Raw genomic sequence first — 24,045 nt, 5'->3', positions numbered from 1 at the left:
GCAGTGCCCCTTTAAGTTGGGATCCCATAAGAAGGCTAATGGAGTCCTGAATATTTAAGGGACAGGAATGCCATAGAGAGCCTCAGGAAAGAGGGCTGCTGGGTGTTGGCGGATCAGCTCGAAGCGCGGATCCGCATTAATATTCACCATCAGTTTGTAGGAGAGGGGCAGTTCCCAAACAGGCCAAAGGTATTGGGTCACTTGAGAAGGACCAGCAAGGACTCCCATATGGGCCTAGTGTAATTATGGTGATACCGATGACGATCCCGGGCCCCACACAAGTAAAGCGACAAAGTCAACGCGCCTCCATGTGAGTGTGACAAGCGGGCGCTAGTGGAAACGGCAGAAATCCTGCGGGTTCTGTTAGAAAGTACAACGTCCATAGTTTGAATGGGAACTGTCCCTTGGTTCTTGAGGGCTGGACAACCCCTGGCTCACAGAATAGCAGAGCGTGCCAATCCCACCGCAAACGGGCCTTCGGTGCGGGATCGTCGGAGGTACGAGGATAGGCCCCTAAGTGTCCTTCGGAACGGTGGTCGCGTGACCAAAGAGGGTCGCGGCACCGGTGGAGTAACGCCGCGGGGGAGGTCCCATCCGGAGGCATGGACCCCTCCCTCAGCGCGATGGCGGCAGGCACTATCCCGGGCGCCGGGCACTATCCCGGGCGCCGGGCACTATCCCGGGGGCCGGGCACTCTCCCGGAGGCCGGGCACTATCCCGGGCGCCGGGCACTATCCCGGGCGCCGGGCACTATCCCGGGCGCCGGGCACTATCCCGGGCGCCGGGGACTTCTGCTTCTTTGTCCATCATTCTTTCGTGGAGTGCTGGGAACAAACTGTTCTATATTGTAACGTTGGAGGGAATTAGGGGTCCTCCTTGCTCCCGTGTACCATTCAGGTCCTCGCCTCTCTATGCTGCTAAAATGTTTATATTCTCTGTGTATAAAATGACGTTGCAATAGGTTTCCTGGTCGGGCCCCTATGGAGAACTGGTGGAAGGGCCCGGGGATGTATGGCAACCCCCGGCACTGGGTACGAATGATCAATATCAACCGAGACACATGGTGTCTTTGCCCCCGCAGGTGTTACATGACCCTCACCACGGCCCTGCACTTGCACCGGGGCGGCTCCCCGAAGGGGCCGGCGGGCACCGGGAAGACGGAGACGGTGAAGGACCTGGGCAAAGCGCTGGGGATGTACGTGATCGTGGTGAACTGCTCCGAAGGGCTGGATTATAAATCCATGGGGAGGATGTACTCCGGCCTGGCCCAGGTGAGAAGGGACAGGCTCCCGGGTCCCATCCGTGTGTGTCGCTGTGTCACCCTGCGGGGGGACGGGGACAGGCTGCAGGGGCCACAGGTCCCCTCTCTCACCGTGTCACGGTCTCTCCTCCCTTTCAGACGGGGGCCTGGGGCTGCTTTGACGAGTTCAATCGCATCAACATCGAGGTCCTCTCCGTGGTCGCCCAGCAGATCTTGTCCATCCTTTCTGCCCTCTCCGCCAACCTCACCCGATTCGTCTTCGAGGGGCGAGAGATCAACCTGGTGTGGTCCTGTGGCATTTTCATTACTATGAACCCAGGTCAGGAGGAGCCTCCATCCAGACAGATACGCCCCCCCCCTCTCAATGTGGTGCCTCCACCCCTTCCTTCCACCCAGAAAGGGAAACTCCACCTCCCCCTTACAGTGTATCTACCGCATCTTCATAGATTATGGAGTGTCCACTGTCCAGGAGACAGACCCGCTAGGCATCAGTGGAGTATAGACCGACCCGTAGCTGGGATCTAGATCCTGAATGAGTAAGGGGAGGGCCGGTTCCAGGGACCAGGCAGGGTGCAGAGGCTGGGTTGAGGTCGGAGCAGGAGAGAGGCAGAATGGTCGTGGTCACTGTTCCCGGGGTCAGGGCAGGACAGAGGCAGAATGGTCGTGGTCACTGTTCCCTGGGTCCGGGCAGGAGAGAGGCAGAATGGTCGCGGTCACTGTTCCCAGGGTCAGGGTAGGAGAGAGGCAGACTGGTCGTGGTCACTGTTCCCCGGGTCCGGGCAGGAGAGAGGCAGAATGGTCGTGGTCACTGTTTCCGGGGTCAGGGTAGGAGAGAGGCAGAACGGTCGAGGTCACTGTTCTGGGGTCAGGGTAGGAGAGAGGCAGAATGGTGCGGTTACTGTTCCCGGGATCAGGGTAGGAGAGAGGCAGAATGGTCGTGGTCACTGTTCCCGGGGTCAGGTTAGGAGAGAGGCAGAATGGTCGTGGTCACTGTTCCCCGGGTCCGGGCAGGAGAGAGGCAGAATGGTCGTGGTCATTGTTCCCGGGGTCAGGGTAGGAGAGAGGCAGAATGGTCACGGTCACTGTTCCCGGGGTCAGGGTAGGAGAGAGGCAGAATGGTCGGGTTCACTGTTCCCGGGATCAGGGTAGGAGAGAGGCAGAATGGTCGTGGTCACTGTTCCCGGGGTCAGGGTAGGAGAGAGGCAGAATGGTCGTGGTCACTGTTCTGGGGTCAGGGTAGGAGAGAGGCAGAATGGTCGCGGTCACTGTTCCCGGGGTCAGGGTAGGAGAGAGGCAGAATGGTCGGGGTCACTGTTCCCGGGGTCAGGGTAGGAGAGAGGCAGAATGGTCGTGGTCACTGTACCCGGGGTTGGTAGGAGAGAGGCAGAATGGTCACGGTCACTGTTCCTGGGGTCAGGGTAGGAGAGAGGCATAATGGTCGGCGTCACTGTTCCCGGGGTCAGGGTAGGAGAGGGGCAGAATGGTCGGGGTCACTGTTCCCGGGGTCAGGGTAGGAGAGGGGCAGAATGGTCGGGGTCACTGTTCTGGGGTCAGGGTAGGAGAGAGGCAGAATGGTCGCGGTCACTGTTCCCGGGGTCAGGGCAGGAGAGAGGCAGAATGGTCGCGGTCACTGTTCCCGGGGTCAGGGTAGGAGAGAGGCAGAATGGTCGCGGTCACTGTTCCCGGGGTCAGGGTAGGAGAGAGGCAGAATGGTCGCGGTCACTGTTCCCGGGGTCAGGGTAGGAGAGAGGCAGAATGGTCGCGGTCACTGTTCTGGGGTCAGGGTAGGAGAGAGGCAGAATGGTTACTGTTCCTGGGGTCAGGGTAGGAGAGAGGCAGAATGGTCACGGTCACTGTTCTGGGGTCAGGGTAGGAGAGAGGCAGAATGGTCACGGTTACTGTTCCTGGGGTCAGGGTAGGAGAGAGCCAGAATGGTCGCGGTCACTGTTCCCGGGGTCGGTAGGAGAGAGGCAGAATGGTCGTGGTCACTGTTCCCGGGGTCCGGGCAGGAGAGAGGCAGAATGGTCGCGGTCACTGTTCTGGGGTCAGGGTAGGAGAGAGGCAGACTGGTCGTGGTCACTGTTCTGAGGTCAGGGTAGGAGAGAGGCAGAATTGTCACGGTTACTGTTCCTGGGGTCCGGGCAGGAGAGAGGCAGAATGGTCACGGTCACTGTTCCCGGGGTCAGGGTAGGAGAGAGGCAGAATGGTCGCGGTCACTATTCTGGGGTCAGGGTAGGAGAGAGGCAGAATGGTCGTGGTCACTGTTCCCCGGGTCCGGGCAGGAGAGAGGCAGAATGGTTGTGGTCACTGTTCCCGGGGTCAGGGTAGGAGAGAGGCAGAATCGTCGCGGTTACTGTTCCCGGGGTCGGTAGGAGAGAGGCAGAATGGTCGTGGTCACTGTTCTGGGGTCAGGGTAGGAGAGAGGCAGAATGGTCGTGGTCACTGTTCTGGGGTCAGGGTAGGAGAGAGGCAGAATGGTCGTGGTCACTGTTCCCGGGGTCAGGGTAGGAGAGAGGCAGAATGGTCGTGGTCACTGTTCCCGGGGTCAGGGTAGGAGAGAGGCAGAATGATCGTGGTCACTGTTCCCGGGGTCAGGGTAGGAGAGAGGCAGAATGGTCGTGGTCACTGTTCCCGGGGTCAGGGTAGGAGAGAGGCAGAATGGTCGTGGTCACTGTTCCCGGGGTCAGGGTAGGAGAGAGGCAGAATGGTCGTGGTCACTGTTCCCGGGGTCGGTAGGAGAGAGGCAGAATGGTCGGGGTCAGGGTAGGAGAGAAGCAGAATGGTCGTGGTCGCTGTTCCCGGGGTCGGGGTAGGAGAGGAGTCCAAAGGCAGACAAAACAGCACACAGGAATACCGTTAAGAACAAGGTGTGGCGTACTTGGCACAGGCAAGGCGTGAGTGGGAATGACTTATAAAGGGAGGGGACAGGTGTGAACAATTTCCATCTCAACCTGAGGCTGACTTCCTGTTTTGGAAGTGAGGGCAGGAATTGCCAGGAAGCCGAGGTTGCTTCAGTTTGGGGCAGTGAGGTCACTTCCCTGTTGACTGCCATCAAACACCGGGACAAATGTTGCTCATGCGCAGTTGGCACTCGCCAACTGTGCGAGCGTCGACTGCGTATGCGCGAAGAGCACTTTCCGGTCGCGCATTCGGCATGCGTGTCAGCGATCGCGCATGCGCACGAGCGGTAGGGAAAAGTGGAACAGCACCCCGAAAAGTCGGTAACGAGGCCTAAAAACCGAGGTGATCGTTGCCTGGTTCCGAAAAACTGGGGTGTCCGCTCCCCTTAGATTAGGGATCCACCACCCACAGTGCGGAGTCCCTACTTCCCCCACTGCCCCCTCTACGCGGTGCCCCCACCTCATCTTTATAGATTACGGAGCCTCCACCCACAAAACCACGTCACCTGCCTCCTCTACCACACAGTGCTCCCCCCTCGTCTACGTGGGTAATTGGGGAGTCTTGTGGTCGGACCATTCTCATCCCCCCATGTTTGCAGGTTACGCTGGACGTACCGAGCTTCCCGACAACCTCAAGTCCATGTTCAGACCCATCGCCATGGTGGTGCCAGACTCGACTCTCATCGCCGAGATCATCCTGTTTGGAGAGGGGTTCAACAACTGCAAGGTAGCAGCGTCGGGGGGGGGGGGGGGGAAGGGGAGGGGAAGTTCTGTGTGCCGACCTTGAGGTGTCACAGGAAGCTGGTCATTTCCTCATACGGACCATCAGTCAGACCTCCATGTCCAATCCTAGAGGTCACATCTCGAGGGGGTCACAAGCAGGTGGCCATACTTCTATTCCGCTCATTGCTCAAACCTTAGCATCCAGTCCTAGTGGTCAAGGAACAATGGTTAGACCTTTGTGTTTAGTCCTAGAGGTCACATCTCCAGCAACATACAGGAAAGTTGACATACCACTATACAGGTCATTGCTCGGACCTCCGTGTCCATCCCTAGAGGTCACATCTCCTGAAGGAAACAGGATGCTGGTGATACCATGCACATCCTTAGTCTGTCCTCAGTGCCCAGTCCTAGAGGTCTCCAGGAGGATGTAGTGTGGGTGTGCGACCCCTGTGTATTATTGGTCACACCTTGGTGTCCAGTCCTAGAGGTCTCCAGGAGGATGTAGTGTGGGTGTGCGACCCCTGTGTATTATTGGTCACACCTTGGTGTCCAGTCCTAGAGGTCTCCAGGAGGATGTAGTGTGGGTGTGCGACCCCTGTGTATTATTGGTCACACCTTGGTGTCCAGTCCAAGATGTGAAACGTGCTCCTGTCTTGTAGCTCCTGGCTAAGAAAGTCTACACCCTGTACTCTCTGGCGGTGCAGCAGCTCTCCAAGCAGGACCACTACGACTTTGGGCTCAGGGCGCTGACCTCACTGCTGCGCTACGCCGGCAGGAAACGCAGGGTGCGGCCGGACCTCTCCGATGAGGAGGTGAGCAGGGGCTATAATTAGGACCCATCCGTCTGTGTCACTGTGTCACCCTGCGGGGGGAGGGACAGTCTCATAGCTCCCTTCTGTCTGTGTCACTGTGTCACCCTGCGGGGGGAGGGACAGACTCATAGCTCCCTTCTGTCTGTGTCACTGTGACACCCTGCGGGGGGAGGAACAGGCTCATAGCTCCCTTCTGTCTGTGTCACTGTGTCACCCTGCGGGGGGAGGGACAGACTCATAGCTCCCTTCTGTCTGTGTCACTGTGTCACCCTGCGGGGGAGGGACAGATTCATAGCTCCCTTCTGTCTGTGTCACTGTGTCACCCTGTGGGGGGAGGGACAGACTCATAGCTCCCTTCTGTCTGTGTCACTGTGTCACCCTGTGGAGGGAGGGACAGACTCATAGCTCCCTTCTGTCTGTGTCACTGTGTCACACTGCGGGGGGAGGAACAGGCTCATAGCTCCCTTCTGTCTGTGTCACTGTGTCACCCTGCGGGGGGAGGAACAGGCTCATAGCTCCCTTCTGTCTGTGTCACTGTGTCACCCTGCGGGGGGAGGGACAGACTCATAGCTCCCTTCTGTCTGTGTCACTGTGTCACCCTGCGGGGGAGGGACAGATTCATAGCTCCCTTCTGTCTGTGTCACTGTGTCACCCTGCGGGGGGGAGGGACAGTCTCATAGCTCCCTTCTGTCTGTGTCACTGTGTCACCCTGCGGGGGGAGGGACAGACTCATAGCTCCCTTCTGTCTGTGTCACTGTGTCACCCTGCGGGGGGAGGGACAGACTCATAGCTACCTTCTGTCTGTGTCACTCTGCGGGGGAGGGACAGGCTCATAGTTCCCTTCTGTCTGTGTCACTGTGTCACCCTGCGGGGGAGGGACAGGCTCATAGCTCCCTTCTGTCTGTGTCACTGTGTCACCCTGCGGGGGAGGGACAGGCTCATAGTTCCCTTCTGTCTGTGTCACTGTGTCACCCTGCGGGGGAGGGACAGACTCATAGCTCCCTTCTGTCTGTTCCCGTGTCCCCCTGTGTCACCATGTGTCCCCATGTTGTCTCTGTGCCACCTTGTGTCCCCCTGTTGTCCCCCGGTGTCACCGTGTCCCCCTCTCCGTCCCTCTCTCCGCACCAGGTTCTCCTCATGTCTATGAAGGATATGAACGTGGCTAAGTTAACCTCGGTGGACCTGCCTCTGTTCAGCGGTATCGTGCAGGACCTGTTCCCTGGTATCGACACCCCATCTATCGACTATGGCAAGGTGTGTGTGGGAGGGGGGTCTGTGTGTGTGTGTGTGTGCGTGTGTGTCGGGGGGGTGTGGGGGTGTGTGCAGGTGTGTGTGTGTGGGGAGGGTGTGCAGGGGTGTGTGTGTGTGCGCGCATACGGTGTGAGGTTGGAGGTGTGTAGGGGCTGGTTGGGTTGGTGGGTGTGTGTGTCGGTGTACGGGTGATGGTGGGTGTGGATGGGTGTCTGTGCAGGGGTGAGGGTGTGTGTATGTCTGTGCAGGGGTGACGGTGTGTGTATGTCTGTGCATAGGTGAGGGTGTGTGTATGTCTGTGCAGGGGTGAGGGTGTGTTACTCTGTGCAGGGGTGTGTGTGTCTCTGTGCAGGGGTGAGGGTGTGTTACTCTGTGCAGGGGTGAGGGTGTGTTACTCTGTGCAGGGGTGAGGGTGTGTTACTCTGTGCAGGGGTGAGGGTGTGTTACTCTGTGCAGGGGTGAGGGTGTGTTACTCTGTGTAGGGGTGAGGGTGTGTTACTCTGTGCAGGGGTGAGGGTGTGTTACTCTGTGCAGGGGTGAGGGTGTGTGTCTGTGCAGGGGTGAGGGTGTGTTACTCTGTGCAGGGGTGAGGGTGTGTTACTCCGTGCAGGGGTGAGGGTGTGTTACTCTGTGCAGGGGTGAGGGTGTGTTACTCTGTGCAGGGGTGAGGGTGTGTTACTCTGTGCAGGGGTGAGGGTGTGTTACTCTGTGCAGGGGTGAGGGTGTGTTACTCTGTGCAGGGGTGAGGGTGTGTGTCTGTGCAGGGGTGAGGGTGTGTTACTCTGTGCAGGGGTGAGGGTGTGTTACTCTGTGCAGGGGTGAGGGTATGTTACTCTGCAGGGGTGAGGGTGTGTTACTCTGTGCAGGGGTGAGGGTGTGTTACTCTGTGCAGGGGTGAGGGCGATGGTGTGTGTATATGTTGAGGGGGTGGGGGTGGGTGTGTGTGTGTCTCGGTCTCTGTGCAGGGGTGAAGGTGGGTGTGTGTATGTCTGTGCAGGAGTGAAGGTGGTGTGTGTGTGTCTCTGTGCAGGGGTGAGGGTGTGTGTATGTCTGTGCAGGAGTGAAGGTGGTGTGTGTGTGTCTCTGTGCAGGGGTGAGGGTGTGTGTATGCCTGTGCAGGAGTGAAGGTGGTGTGTGTGTGTCTCTGCAGGGGTGAGGGTGTGTGTATGTCTGTGCAGGAGTGAAGGTGGTGTGTGTGTGTCTCTGTGCAGGGGTGAGGGTGTGTGTATGTCTGTGCAGGAGTGAAGGTGGTGTGTGTGTGTCTCTGTGCAGGGGTGAGGGTGTGTGTATGCCTGTGCAGGAGTGAAGGTGGTGTGTGTGTGTCTCTGCAGGGGTGAGGGTGTGTGTATGTCTGTGCAGGAGTGAAGGTGGTGTGTGTGTCTCTGTGCAGGGGTGAGGGTGTGTGTATGTCTGTGCAGGAGTGAAGGTGGTGTGTGTGTGTCTCTGCAGGGGTGAGGGTGTGTGTATATCTGTGCAGGTGGTGTGTGTGTGTCTCTGTGCAGGGGTGAGGGTGTGTGTATGTCTGCAGGAATGAAGGTGGTGTGTGTGTGTCTCTGTGCAGGGGTGAGGGTGTGTGTATGTCTGTGCAGGAGTGAAGGTGGTGTGTGTGTGTCTCTGTGCAGGGGTGAAGGGTGTGTGTATGTCTGTGCAGGGGTGAAGGTATGTGTCTGTCTCTGTGCAGGGGTGAGGGTGTGTGTGTGTCTGTGCAGGTGTGAAGGTGGTGTGTGTGTCTCTGTGCAGGGGTGAGGGTGTGTGTGTGTCTCTGTGCAGGGGTGAGGGTGTGTGTGTCTGTGCAGGGGTGAAGGGTGTGTGTATGTCTGTGCAGGGGTGAAGGTATGTGTCTGTCTCTGTGCAGGGGTGAGGGTGTGTGTATGTCTGTGCAGGAGTGAAGGTGGTGTGTGTGTGTCTCTGCAGGGGTGAGGGTGTGTGTATATCTGTGCAGGTGGTGTGTGTGTGTCTCTGTGCAGGGGTGAGGGTGTGTGTATGTCTGCAGGAATGAAGGTGGTGTGTGTGTGTCTCTGTGCAGGGGTGAGGGTGTGTGTATGTCTGTGCAGGAGTGAAGGTGGTGTGTGTGTGTCTCTGTGCAGGGGTGAAGGGTGTGTGTGTGTCTCTGTGCAGGGGTGAGGGTGTGTGTGTGTCTCTGTGCAGGGGTGAGGGTGTGTGTATGTCTGTGCAGGCAGAGGATGTTTGGGTGTGTGCAAGGGTGATGGTGTGTGTATATATTGAGGGGGTGAGGGTGGGTGTGTCTCTGTGCAGGGGGTGAGTGTGTGAGTGTGTGAGTGTGTGAGTGTAATTAACCCCACGTTATCCCTGGCTCGCTGCAGGAGCAGAACAATACTTGCAGATGCAGAAAAAAGAGCCCAGTAACCAGAACTCAGATCCTATATCAATAATGGGATTATTTACAGAAAACGTAACCTTCAGCTATGTAATATATATATATATATATATATATATATGTGATAAAAAATCACTGGCACTCCAATAGAAATTCAATAATGAATAGGTGCATGTCCCATATAAATAATAAAAGTATACATTACCGCATAGCAGCAAAAAAGGAGACAGCACTCAGGTGAATGAAAATAAATGTATTAAATACAGCACATAACTCCTAAGTTATGTGCTGTATTTAATACATTTATTTTCATTCACCTGAGTGCTGTCTCCTTTTTTGCTGCTATGCGGTAATGTATACTTTTATATATATATATATATATATATATATATATATATATATATATATATATATATATATATATGTATATATAAATATATATATATTATATAGGTATAATAGTAAAATAATGATGGCCAAAAAAACATACTTATAAACAGATTAGCTAGAGAATAGTGTATACCCCGTCTGTCTTACACACGTTCTCAGGTGGATATACACAGGTTAGCTAGAGAATAGTGTCTTACACACGTTCTCAGACGGACCCTGCTGTTATAACCGTATAATTGCCACATTGATACTGGCTCTGTATGTATTGTATGTCTGTATGTATTGGATGTCTGTATGTATTGGATGTCTGTATGAATTGTATGTCTGTATGTATTGTATGTCTGTATGTACTGTATGTCTGTATGTACTGTATGTCTGTATGTATTGTATGTCTGTATGTACTGTATGTCTGTATGTATTGTATGTCTGTATGTATTGTATTTCTGTATGTATTGTATGTCTGTATGTATTGTATGTCTGTATGTATTGTATGTCTGTATGTACTGTATGTCTGTATGTATTGTATGTCTGTATGTATTGTATGTCTGTATGTATTGTATGTCTGTATGTACTGTATGTATTGTATGTCTGTATGTATTGTATGTCTGTATGTATTGTATGTCTGTATGTATTGTATGTCTGTATGTATTGTATGTCTGTATGTATTGTATGTCTGTATGTACTGTATGTATTGTATGTCTGTATGTACTGTATGTACTGTATGTCTGTATGTATTGTATGTCTGTATGTATTGTATGTCTGTATGTATTGTATGTCTGTATGTATTGTATGTCTGTATGTACTGTATGTCTGTATGTATTGTATGTCTGTATGTATTGTATGTCTGTATGTATTGTATGTCTGTATGTACTGTATGTATTGTATGTCTGTATGTATTGTATGTCTGTATGTATTGTATGTCTGTATGTATTGTATGTCTGTATGTATTGTATGTCTGTATGTATTGTATGTCTGTATGTACTGTATGTATTGTATGTCTGTATGTACTGTATGTATTGTATGTCTGTATGTATTGTATGTCTGTATGTATTGTATGTCTGTATGTATTGTATGTCTGTATGTATTGTATGTCTGTATGTATTGTATGTCTGTATGTATTGTATGTCTGTATGTATTGTATGTCTGTATGTATTGGATGTCTGTATGTATTGGATGTCTGTATGTATTGGATGTCTGTATGTATTGGATGTCTGTATGAATTGTATGTCTGTATGTATTGTATGTCTGTATGTACTGTATGTCTGTATGTACTGTATGTCTGTATGTATTGTATGTCTGTATGTACTGTATGTCTGTATGTATTGTATGTCTGTATGTATTGTATTTCTGTATGTATTGTATGTCTGTATGTATTGTATGTCTGTATGTATTGTATGTCTGTATGTCTGTATGTATTGTATGTCTGTATGTATTGTATGTCTGTATGTATTGTATGTCTGTATGTATTGTATGTCTGTATGTATTGTATGTCTGTATGTATTGTATGTCTGTATGTATTGTATGTCTGTATGTATTGGATGTCTGTATGTATTGGATGTCTGTATGTACTGTATGTCTGTATGTATTGTATGTCTGTATGTACTGTATGTCCTGTATGTCTGTATGTATTGGATGTCTGTATGTACAGTATTGTATTTCTGTATGTATTGTATGTCTGTATGTATTGTATGTCTGTATGTATTGTATGTCTGTATGTCTGTATGTATTGTATGTCTGTATGTATTGTATGTCTGTATGTATTGTATGTCTGTATGTCTGTATGTATTGTATGTCTGTATGTATTGTATGTCTGTATGTATTGTATGTCTGTATTGTCAAAGCTTAGAAATAAGATCAATAAGACAAGGGTTCAAAACAAAGTAACACATGAGTTTATCTGTACCAAGGCACAATTTGGGAGACAAGAATTCAGAAAGAACTCAAGCCTCTGAAAACATATTGCTTAGTATCACATTTTTATACATTTCAAATTGAGTAATACACCCCTTAAGGGGGCTGGCTTACAGATAAGTGATGATATGATGACATGCAAAAATATATTAGTTGATACATATATGCTTTACATTGCTATATTCTTATCGATAATTTACCATAATGTGGGCCTCCCAACCCTGTGACATAAGGGAGTTACTGTGTCCAGCCCTGGATGTATGCTGTGGCTGTCAGATAAGAAAGAACTCAGATCAGCAGGAATGTCTAATTGCTTACGAATGCTATTTCAATTCTTGCCTGCCTTGTAGGAATTAAAAAGGGTTAGTTATATCTAGGAGCGATACTCTGCAGATTCAAACATTCACAGTTCATTCATTCATTCACGAATGAGACAAATATACATTCATATAGCAAACACTCAGAAAATGGTGGTTTAGGCCAAAATGGAGGTGATGATAGCCACTCACATTATCTCAATCTTCACAGTATGTATTGTATGTCTGTATGTATTGTATGTCTGTATGTACTGTATGTCTGTATGTACTGTATGTCTGTATGTATTGTATGTCTGTATGTATTGTATGTCTGTATGTATTGTATGTCTGTATGTATTGTATGTCTGTATGTATTGTATGTCTGTATGTATTGTATGGCTGTATGTATTGTATGGCTGTATGTATTGTATGTCTGTATGTATTGTATGTCTGTATGTACTCTGTATGTCTGTATGTACTGTATGTCTGTATGTACTGTATGTCTGTATGTATTGTATGTCTGTATGTATTGTATGTCTGTATGTATTGTATGTCTGTATGTATTGTATGTCTGTATGTATTGTATGTCTGTATGTATTGTATGTACTGTATGTATTGTATGTCTGTATGTATTGTATGTCTGTATGTATTGTATGTCTGTATGTATTGTATGTCTGTATGTATTGTATGTCTGTCTGTATGTACTGTATGTCTGTATGTACTGTATGTCTGTAAGTATTGTATGTCTGTATTGTATGTCTGTAAGTATTGTATGTCTGTATGTATTGTATGTCTGTATGTACTGTATGTCTGTATGTACTGTATGTCTGTATGTACTGTATGTCTGTATGTCTGTATGTATTGTATGTCTGTATGTATTGTATGTCTGTATGTATTGTATGTCTGTATGTATTGTATGTCTGTATGTATTGTATGTCTGTATGTACTGTATGTATTGTATGTACTGTATGTATTGTATGTATTGTATGTATTGTATGTCTGTATGTCTGTATGTATTGTATGTATGTATTGTATGTATTGTATCTCTGTATGTATTGTATGTCTGTATGTATTGTATGTCTGTATGTCTGTATTGTATGTCTGTGTGTCTGTATTGTATGTCTGTATGTATTGTATGTCTGTATGTATTGTATGTCTGTATGTCTGTATTGTATGTCTGTATGTCTGTATTGTATGTCTGTATTGTATGTCAGTATTGTATGTCTGTATGTACTGTATGTCTGTATGTCTGTATTGTATGTCAGTATTGTATGTCTGTATGTACTGTATGTCTGTATGTCTGTATTGTATGTCAGTATTGTATGTCTGTATGTACTGTATGTCTGTATGTCTGTATTGTATGTCAGTATTGTATGTCTGTATGTACTGTATGTCTGTATGTCAGTACTGTATGTCAGTATTGTATGTATGGGCCCGCTAGTCATTCTTTATATGTATGCCTTTATTAGGGACACGTACATTAGCCTATACTATACTGGCTTCTATATTTGTGTCCAATGGGGAGATTGATTATATGTATGTTTTGTGTCCATCATTGTTTTACTCTTATACCTAACTGAAGGGTAATAAGTTTATGCCTCATTATATAGGGTATATCATTGATATAGGGTCCGCGTGCGGGTTCCAGGGCACTTTTTCCTGCATCTGCGGGTATTGTTCTGTACATTTCGCTCTTAGCGCCGATCCTGTCCTAAGGCCCCACACTGGCGTGCCGGGCAGCCTGGCGGCGCTCGTTCCTGGCAGCGGCGCGTCCTGGTGGACTCCTGGCAAGGCGCCATGACGTCACGCGGCTGGCGCGCCCTCATTGGCTGAACCGCCACCGCTCCGTCGCCACTAGCAAAGACGACATCCTTGCCTTAGCTATATGTGGTCGCGCATCGCGCCTTGTGCCGGGGCGTGCAGGCCGTAGAGGGCCGTACCGTGTGTGCGCCGCGTCCGCCGCTGCAGCCTCCGGGGGCCGAGCCTGAGACTGTAGCACGAGCACTAACTTTCCCTGCCGCCCTTTTGCTAACAGCTGCAGGAGCAGATTGAGCAGGAGCTGCGTCTCGCCGGCCTGCAGGTCACCCCCTTCAGCGTCACCAAAGTCACGCAGCTGTACGAGACGAAGACCTCGCGCCACTCCTGCATGATCGTGGGCAAGACGTGCAGCGGCAAGTCCACCACCTGGCGGTGCCTGCAGAGCGCGCTCTCCGCCCTCCACAGGGGCGGCGACACCACCTACAACCTTGTGCGGGTGAGAGGCGGGCGGGAGGCGGCTGCACTGCCGTGTGTTCAGTGCAGAGCTGTGATTGGCTGCTGCGGTGTAATACAGCGCAGTGATTGGCTGAGGCAGTGTGTGAGGGTATAATACAGCTCAGTGATTGGCTGAGGCAGTGTGTGAGGGTGTAATACAGCGCAGTGATTGGCTGAGGCAGTGTGTGAGGGTGTAATACAGCGCAGTGATTGGCTGAGGCAGTGTGTGAGGGTGTAATACAGCCCAGTGATTGGCTGAGGCAGTGTGTGAGGGTGTAATACAGCGCAGTGATTGGCTGAGGCAGTGTGTGAGGGTGTAATACAGCGCAGTGATTGGCTGAGGCATTGTGTGAGGGTGTAATACAGCGCAGTGATTGGCTGAGGCAGTGTGTGAGGGTATAATACAGCGCAGTGATTGGCTGAGGCAGTGTGTGAGGGTGTAATACAGCGCAGTGATTGGCTGAGGCAGTGTGTGAGGGTGTAATACAGCACAGTGATTGGCTGAGGCAGTGTGTGAGGGTGTAATACAGCGCAGTGATTGGCTGAGGCATTGTGTGAGGGTGTAATAAAGCGCAGTGATTGGCTGAGGCAGTGTGTGAGGGTGTAATACAGCGCAGTGATTGGCTGAGGCATTGTGTGAGGGTGTAATACAGCGCAGTGATTGGCTGAGGCAGTGTGTGAGGGTATAATACAGCGCAGTGATTGGCTGAGGCAGTGTGTGAGGGTGTAATACAGCGCAGTGATTGGCTGAGGCATTGTGTGAGGGTGTAATACAGCGCAGTGATTGGCTGAGGCAGTGTGTGAGGGTGTAATACAGCGCAGTGATTGGCTGAGGCAGTGTGTGAGGGTGTAATACAGCGCAGTGATTGGCTGAGGCATTGTGTGAGGGTGTAATACAGCGCAGTGATTGGCTGAGGCATTGTGTGAGGGTGTAATACAGCGCAGTGATTGGCTGAGGCAGTGTGTGAGGGTGTAATACAGCGCAGTGATTGGCTGAGGCAGTGTGTGAGGGTGTAATACAGCGCAGTGATTGGCTGAGGCATTGTGTGAGGGTATAATACAGCGCAGTGATTGGCTGAGGCAGTGTGTGAGGGTGTAATACAGCGCAGTGATTGGCTGAGGCAGTGTGTGAGGGTGTAATACAGTGCAGTGATTGGCTGAGGCAGTGTGTGAGGGTGTAATACAGCGCAGTGATTGGCTGAGGCAGTGTGTGAGGGTGTAATACAGCGCTGTGATTGGCTGAGGCAGTGTGTGAGGGTGTAATACAGCGCAGTGATTGGCTGAGGCAGTGTGTGAGGGTGTAATACAGCGCAGGGATTGGCTGAGACATTGTGTGAGGGTGTAATACAGCGCAGGGATTGGCTGAGGCAGTGTGTGAGGGTGTAATACAGCGCAGTGATTGGCTGAGGCCGTGTGTGAGGGTGTAATACAGCGCAGTGATTGGCTGAGGCATTGTGTGAGGGTGTAATACAGCGCAGTGATTGGCTGAGGCATTGTGTGAGGGTGTAATACAGCGCAGTGATTGGCTGAGGCATTGTGTGAGGGTGTAATACAGCCCAGTGATTGGCTGAGGCAGTGTGTGAGGTGTAATACAGCGCAGTGATTGGCTGAGGCAGTGTGTGAGGGTGTAATACAGCGCAGTGATTGGCTGAGGCATTGTGTGAGGGTGTAATACAGCGCAGTGATTGGCTGATTGATTTCTTGTCCCGTGTATGCTAGGATTTCCCGTTGAACCCCAAGGCGGTGTCACTAGGGGAGCTATACGGAGAATACGACCTGACAACGAACGAGTGGACAGACGGAATCATGTCCTGTCTAATGAGAACCGCGTGCGCAGGTACACAGGGCTATATCTCACCTGTATATTCTGGCATGGAGCTATCTATCACCTGCATATACAGAGAGAGGAGAGGCTGAGCTATCTATCACCTGTACAGTATATACAGAGAGAGGAGAGACTGAGCTATCACCTGTATATACAGAGAGAGGAGAGACTGAGCTATCTATCACCTGCATGTACAGAGAGGAGAGACTGAGATATCTATCACCTGTATATACAGAGAGAGGAGAGGCTGAGCTATCACCTGTATATACAGAGAGAGGAGAGACTGAGCTATCTATCACCTGTATATACAGAGAGAGAGGGGAGACTGAGCTATCTATCACCTGTATATACAGAGAGAGGAGAGGCTGAGCTATCTATCACCTGTATATACAGAGAGAGGAGAGACTGAGCTATCTATCCCCTGTATATACAGAGAGAGGAGAGACTGAGCTATCTATCACCTGTATGTACAGAGAGATGGGAGACTGAGATATCTATCACCTGTATATACAGAGAGAGGAGAGGCTGAGATATCTATCACCTGTATATACAGAGAGAGGAGAGACTGAGCTATCACCTGTATATACAGAGAGAGGAGAGACTGAGCTATCTATCACCTGTATACTGTATACAGAGAGAGGAGAGACAGAGCTATCTATCACCTGTATATACAGAGAGAGGAGAGACTGAGCTATCTATCACCTGTATGTACAGAGAGAGGAGAGACTGAGATATCTATCACCTGTATATACAGAGAGAGGAGAGACTGAGATATCTATCACCTGTATATACAGAGAGAGGAGAGACTGAGCTATCTATCACCTGTATATACAGAGAGAGGAGAGGCTGAGATATCTATCACCTGTATATACTGAGAGAGGAGAGACTGAGCTATCTATCACCTGTATATACAGAGAGAGGGAGACTGAGCTATCTATCACCTGTATATACAGAGAGAGGAGAGGCTGAGCTATCTATCACCTGTATATACAGAGAGAGGAGAGGCTGAGATATCTATCACCTGTATATTCAGGCAGGGAGCTATTGTATTGTATGTCTTTATTGATATAGCGCCAGAAGTGTACTTAGCGCTTCACAAAGAATACAGTACAGGGAATTATAATAATACAATAAGTGCAGCAAAATCAGACAATAGGAAAGGAAATCCCTGCCCCGAAGAGCTTACAATCTAAGAGGTGTGAGGGGAAACTTACAGAGACAGCAGGTGAGGGAATAAGTGCTGTAGATGGCAGTGCTTGGCCACAATGGGTGGTATAAGTGACTGTGGGACAATAGCCATGAGTGCAGGCTGTTGGGATGCTTTATTTGTGGGGTGAGTTTTCAGGTTAGTCAGTGTTAAATGAAAAGGTTAACACCATTTACAGGGGAAGAGATGGCAGGGAGGCGTGGGTGAGATCAGGTGTGTATGTCTGGGTTCAGGCTTAGGGGAGATCCCCAGCAGCGGGAAGGAGTAGATAGAGGGTGTGAATAGAGGATTTGTGGGGGTGTTTTTTTATTGCGGGGTATAGAAGTTGTTGGGAGAAAGGTGTATAACTAATGGTGCAGTGGGGAAGTTGGAGAGAACAGAGACATTCACCAAGGAGTGAGGAAACAGTAACCAGACAAAGCAATAGGGGAGGCATAGTGAGATACAGGAGGAGAGGGCATAGTGAGATGCAGGAGGAGAGGGCATAGTGAGATGCAGGAGGGAGGGCATAGTGAGATACAGGAGGAGGGCATAGTGAGATACAGGAGGAGAAGGCATAGTGAGATGCAGGAGGGAGGGCATAGTGAGATACAGGAGGAGAGGGCATAGTGAGATACAGGAGGAGAGGGCATAGTGAGATACAGGAGGAGAGGGCATAGTGAGATACAGGAGGAGCGGGCATAGTGAGATACAGGAGGAGAGGGCATAGTGAGATACAGGAGGAGAGGGCATAGTGAGATGCAGGAGGAGAGGGCATAGTGAGATGCAGGAGGAGAGGGCATAGTGAGATGCAGGAGGAGAGGGCATAGTGAGATGCAGGAGGAGAGGGCATAGTGAGATGCAGGAGGAGAGGGCATAGTGAGATACAGGAGGAGAGGGCATAGTGAGATGCAGGAGGAGAGGGCATAGTGAGATACAGGAGGAGAGACTTCCCAGGTATAGGGGGATAGGAAGTGTACAAAGAATCACAGCTTTTAGAAAGTAAAGTTCTCGCAGCTGCAGAGTTGTTGTTCAGAGCCCCGATCTTCCTCCAATCTTCACCTCCAATGTCACCTCCAAGAATAAGGCTAAGGCCCCGCTCCCTCCGTCAGCGCGCCCGCACGGCAGACAGGCGGTGCGCTGACAGACACAGACCGCGATATGCGGTCTGTAGGGAGCGGGAGGTGGGCGGGAGTGGGAGGCTTGACAGGGAGGGGGGGCGTGGCTTGAGCGGAGGGACCCGCTACTCTTTCCCCCCCCCCCCCCCTCCGTTCACGGGCTAGGGCTGGCACTCATACATACACGCAGACACACACACACAGAGGCAGGCACTGACGCACTCAGACACACACATACACAGGCACTCTCTCACACACACACGCACGCAGGCAGGCACTCATACACACACACACACACACACACACAGAGGCAGGCACTCACGCTGCTTTCCCCCCACACTCCTCCCCGCTCCACGAAGCCTCCTCCTCCCGAAGCCTCCCCTCCTCATTGGCTCACAACCACACCACGTGACGCGTCAACGCTAGGGATCACCATTCTCTTGTATCCCCTAGCGGCTGACGCGCCACAGCGTGTAGTGAGCTGTGCAGCCAGGGGGGACCGGGACCGGCTCGAGAGGATTCCCCTGCTGGTGGGGAACTCGCGTGTGACCGCCCGCGCCACCGGGCGCAGCGGGTCCCAGGCCTTACTCCACACACTTAAATGTTACACACAGCCGTATGGCTCACAGCCAAGGTATCCTGCCTTAAGTACTCTAAAACACAGTCACATTGACTAACAATTAAGGGAGGGGTCTGCCTAATCAACTCAGACACACCAAATTGTTAATTAAATTTTAGGATCTTGCACATTGAAGGAGACATACCAATTAATACGTTTTAAAATCTGTAGCAATTGATAGTAGAATCCAGCTATCTATCACCTGTATATACAGAGAGAGGAGAGACTGAGCTATCTATCACCTGTATATACAGAGAGAGGAGAGACTGAGCTATCTATCACATGTATATACAGAGAGAGGAGAGACTGAGCTATCTATCACCTGTATATACAGAGAGAGGAGAGACTGACATATCTATCACCTGTATATACAGAGAGAGGAGAGACTGAGCTATCTATCACCTGTATATACAGAGAGAGGAGAGACTGAGCTATCTATCACATGTATATACAGAGAGAGGAGAGACTGAGCTATCTATCACCTGTATATACAGAGAGAGGAGAGACTGACATATCTATCACCTGTATATACAGAGAGAGAGGAGAGACTGAGCTATCTATCACCTGTATATACAGAGTGAGGAGAGACTGAGATATCTATCACCTGTATATACAGAGAGAGGGGAGACTGACATATCTATCACCTGTATATACAGAGAGAGGAGAGACTGCGCTATATCTCACCTGTATATACAGAGAGAGGAGAGGCTGAGCTATCTATCACCTGTATATACAGAGAGAGGAGAGACTGAGCTATATCTCACCTGTATATACAGAGAGAGCGGAGACTGAGCTATCTATCACCTGTATATACAGAGAGAGGAGAGACTGAGCTATATCTCACCTGTATATACAGAGAGAGCGGAGACTGAGCTATCTATCACCTGTATATACAGAGAAAGGGGAGACTGAGCTATCTATCACCTGTATATACAGAGAGAGGAGAGACTGAGCTATCTATCACCTGTATATACAGAGAGAGGAGAGACTGAGCTATCTATCACCTGTATATACAGAGAGAGGAGAGGCTGAGATATCTATCACCTGTATATACAGAGAGAGGAGAGACTGAGCTATCACCTGTATATACAGAGAGGGGAGAGACTGAGATATCTATCACCTGTATATACAGAGAGAGGGGAGACTGAGCTATCTATCACCTGTATATACAGAGAGGGGAGAGACTGAGCTATCTATCACCTGTATATACAGAGAGAGGAGAGGCTGAGATATCTATCACCTGTATATACAGAGAGAGGAGAGACTGAGCTATCACCTGTATATACAGAGAGAGGAGAGACTGAGATATCTATCACCTGTATATACAGAGAGAGGGGAGACTGAGCTATCTATCACCTGTATATACAGAGAGGGGAGAGACTGAGCTATCTATCACCTGTATATACAGAGAGAGGGGAGACTGAGCTATCTATCACCTGTATATACAGAGAGGGGAGAGACTGAGCTATCTATCACCTGTATATACAGAGAGAGGGGAGACTGAGCTATCTATCACCTGTATATACAGAGAGAGGAGAGGCTGAGATATCTATCACCTGTATATACAGAGAGAGGAGAGACTGAGCTATCACCTGTATATACGGAGAGAGGAGAGACTGAGATATCTATCACCTGTATATACAGAGAGAGGGGAGACTGAGCTATCTATCACCTGTATATACAGAGAGGAGAGACTGAGCTATCACCTGTATATACAGAGAGAGGAGAGACTGAGCTATCTATCACATGTATATACAGAGAGAGGAGAGACTGAGCTATCTATCACCTGTATATACAGAGAGAGGAGAGACTGACATATCTATCACCTGTATATACAGAGAGAGAGGAGAGACTGAGCTATCTATCACCTGTATATACAGAGTGAGGAGAGACTGAGATATCTATCACCTGTATATACAGAGAGAGGGGAGACTGACATATCTATCACCTGTATATACAGAGAGAGGAGAGACTGCGCTATATCTCACCTGTATATACAGAGAGAGGAGAGGCTGAGCTATCTATCACCTGTATATACAGAGAGAGGAGAGACTGAGCTATATCTCACCTGTATATACAGAGAGAGCGGAGACTGAGCTATCTATCACCTGTATATACAGAGAGAGGAGAGACTGAGCTATATCTCACCTGTATATACAGAGAGAGCGGAGACTGAGCTATCTATCACCTGTATATACAGAGAAAGGGGAGACTGAGCTATCTATCACCTGTATATACAGAGAGAGGAGAGACTGAGCTATCTATCACCTGTATATACAGAGAGAGGAGAGACTGAGCTATCTATCACCTGTATATACAGAGAGAGGAGAGGCTGAGATATCTATCACCTGTATATACAGAGAGAGGAGAGACTGAGCTATCACCTGTATATACAGAGAGGGGAGAGACTGAGATATCTATCACCTGTATATACAGAGAGAGGGGAGACTGAGCTATCTATCACCTGTATATACAGAGAGGGGAGAGACTGAGCTATCTATCACCTGTATATACAGAGAGAGGAGAGGCTGAGATATCTATCACCTGTATATACAGAGAGAGGAGAGACTGAGCTATCACCTGTATATACAGAGAGAGGAGAGACTGAGATATCTATCACCTGTATATACAGAGAGAGGGGAGACTGAGCTATCTATCACCTGTATATACAGAGAGGGGAGAGACTGAGCTATCTATCACCTGTATATACAGAGAGAGGGGAGACTGAGCTATCTATCACCTGTATATACAGAGAGGGGAGAGACTGAGCTATCTATCACCTGTATATACAGAGAGAGGGGAGACTGAGCTATCTATCACCTGTATATACAGAGAGAGGAGAGGCTGAGATATCTATCACCTGTATATACAGAGAGAGGAGAGACTGAGCTATCACCTGTATATACGGAGAGAGGAGAGACTGAGATATCTATCACCTGTATATACAGAGAGAGGGGAGACTGAGCTATCTATCACCTGTATATACAGTACAGAGAGAGGAGAGACTGAGCTATCTATCACCTGTATATACAGAGAGAGGGGAGACTGAGCTATCTATCACCTGTATATACAGAGAGAGGAGAGACTGAGCTCTCACCTGTATATACAGTGAAGGTAGTAGGGCTGTGAGCTAGTTTAGGCCGGGGAGCTGACACTCTCTCTCTGCGTTTCCCCGGCAGACGAGCGCGCGGATGAGAAGTGGATCGTGTTTGACGGGCCGGTGGACACGCTGTGGATAGAAAGTATGAATTCTGTGATGGATGATAACAAAGTCCTGACGCTCATCAATGGGGAGCGGATCGCCATGCCCGAGCAGGTGAGCTATCTGTCACGCAGCTGTATATACAGGCACGCAGCTGTATATACAGGCACGCAGCTGTATATACAGGCACGCAGCTGTATATACAGGCACGCAGCTATCTGGCACGCAGCTGTATATACAGGCACGCAGCTGTATATACAGGCACGCAGCTGTATATACAGGCACGCAGCTATCTGTCACGCAGCTGTATATACAGGCACGCAGCTGTATATACAGGCACGCAGCTGTATATACAGGCACGCAGCTATCTGGCACGCAGCTGTATATACAGGCACGCAGCTGTATATACAGGCACGCAGCTGTATATACAGGCACGCAGCTATCTGTCACGCAGCTGTATATACAGGCACGCAGCTGTATATACAGGCACGCAGCTGTATATACAGGCACGCAGCTATCTGGCACGCAGCTGTATATACAGGCACGCAGCTGTATATACAGGCACGCAGCTATCTGTCACGCAGCTGTATATACAGGCACGCAGCTGTATATACAGGCACGCAGCTGTATATACAGGCACGCAGCTGTATATACAGGCACGCAGCTATCTGGCACGCAGCTGTATATACAGGCACGCAGCTGTATATACAGGCACGCAGCTATCTGTCACGCAGCTGTATATACAGGCACGCAGCTGTATATACAGGCACGCAGCTATATATACAGGCACGCAGCTGTATATACAGGCACGCAGCTATCTGTCACGCAGCTGTATATACAGGCACGCAGCTGTATATACAGGCACGCAGCTGTATATACAGGCACGCAGCTGTATATACAGGCACGCAGCTATCTGGCACGCAGCTGTATATACAGGCACGCAGCTGTATATACAGGCACGCAGCTATCTGGCACGCAGCTGTATATACAGGCACGCAGCTGTATATTCAGGCACGCAGCTATCTGTCACGCAGCTGTATATACAGGCACGCAGCTATCTGTCACGCAGCTGTATATACAGGCACGCGGCTATCTGTCACGCAGCTGTATATACAGGCACGCGGCTATCTGTCACGCAGCTGTATATACAGGCACGCGGCTATCTGTCACGCAGCTGTATATACAGGCACGCGGCTGTATATACAGGCACGCAGCTATCTGTCACGCAGCTGTATATACAGGCACGCAGCTATCTGTCACGCAGCTGTATATACAGGCACGCAGCTGTATATACAGGCACGCGGCTATCTGTCACGCAGCTGTATATACAGGCACGCGGCTATCTGTCACGCAGCTGTATATACAGGCACGCAGCTGTATATACAGGCACGCGGCTATCTGTCACGCAGCTGTATATACAGGCACGCAGCTGTATATACAGGCACGCAGCTATCTGGCACGCAGCTGTATATACAGGCACGCAGCTGTATATACAGGCACGCAGCTATCTGTCACGCAGCTGTATATACAGGCACGCAGCTGTATATACAGGCACGCAGCTATCTGTCACGCAGCTGTATATACAGGCACGCGGCTATCTGTCACGCAGCTGTATATACAGGCACGCAGCTATCTGTCACGCAGCTGTATATACAGGCACGCAGCTATCTGTCACGCAGCTGTATATACAGGCACGCAGCTGTATATACAGGCACGCGGCTATCTGTCACGCAGCTGTATATACAGGCACGCAGCTATCTGTCACGCAGCTGTATATACAGGCACGCAGCTGTATATACAGGCACCCGGCTATCTGTCACGCAGCTGTATATACAGGCACGCAGCTGTATATACAGGCACGCGGCTATCTGTCACGCAGCTGTATATACAGGCACGCGGCTATCTGTCACGCAGCTGTATATACAGGCACGCGGCTATCTGTCACGCAGCTGTATATACA

At 50.0% G+C, this 24,045-nt stretch overlaps 1 protein-coding gene across 1 annotated transcript in view; it reads left to right on the top strand.

Moving 5' to 3' along the window:
* Positions 1-24,045, top strand: part of DNAH2 (dynein axonemal heavy chain 2) — a gene marked incomplete at its 3' end in the record, with an annotated part of 158,236 nt that overhangs the window by 112,517 nt on the left and 21,674 nt on the right. The window contains exons 37-44 of the mRNA XM_075584607.1: positions 1,082-1,271; positions 1,400-1,580; positions 4,761-4,888; positions 5,544-5,696; positions 6,825-6,950; positions 13,918-14,136; positions 15,855-15,972; positions 22,063-22,199. Coding sequence (XP_075440722.1) covers positions 1,082-1,271; positions 1,400-1,580; positions 4,761-4,888; positions 5,544-5,696; positions 6,825-6,950; positions 13,918-14,136; positions 15,855-15,972; positions 22,063-22,199 — 1,252 coding nt within the window. The remainder of the gene's footprint in view (positions 1-1,081; positions 1,272-1,399; positions 1,581-4,760; positions 4,889-5,543; positions 5,697-6,824; positions 6,951-13,917; positions 14,137-15,854; positions 15,973-22,062; positions 22,200-24,045) is intronic.

This window comes from Ascaphus truei, unplaced genomic scaffold, assembly GCF_040206685.1.
Source record: "Ascaphus truei isolate aAscTru1 unplaced genomic scaffold, aAscTru1.hap1 HAP1_SCAFFOLD_673, whole genome shotgun sequence".
In the NCBI taxonomy this organism is placed as follows: domain Eukaryota; kingdom Metazoa; phylum Chordata; class Amphibia; order Anura; family Ascaphidae; genus Ascaphus; species Ascaphus truei.
This window is presented reverse-complemented; position numbering and strand designations above follow the sequence as displayed.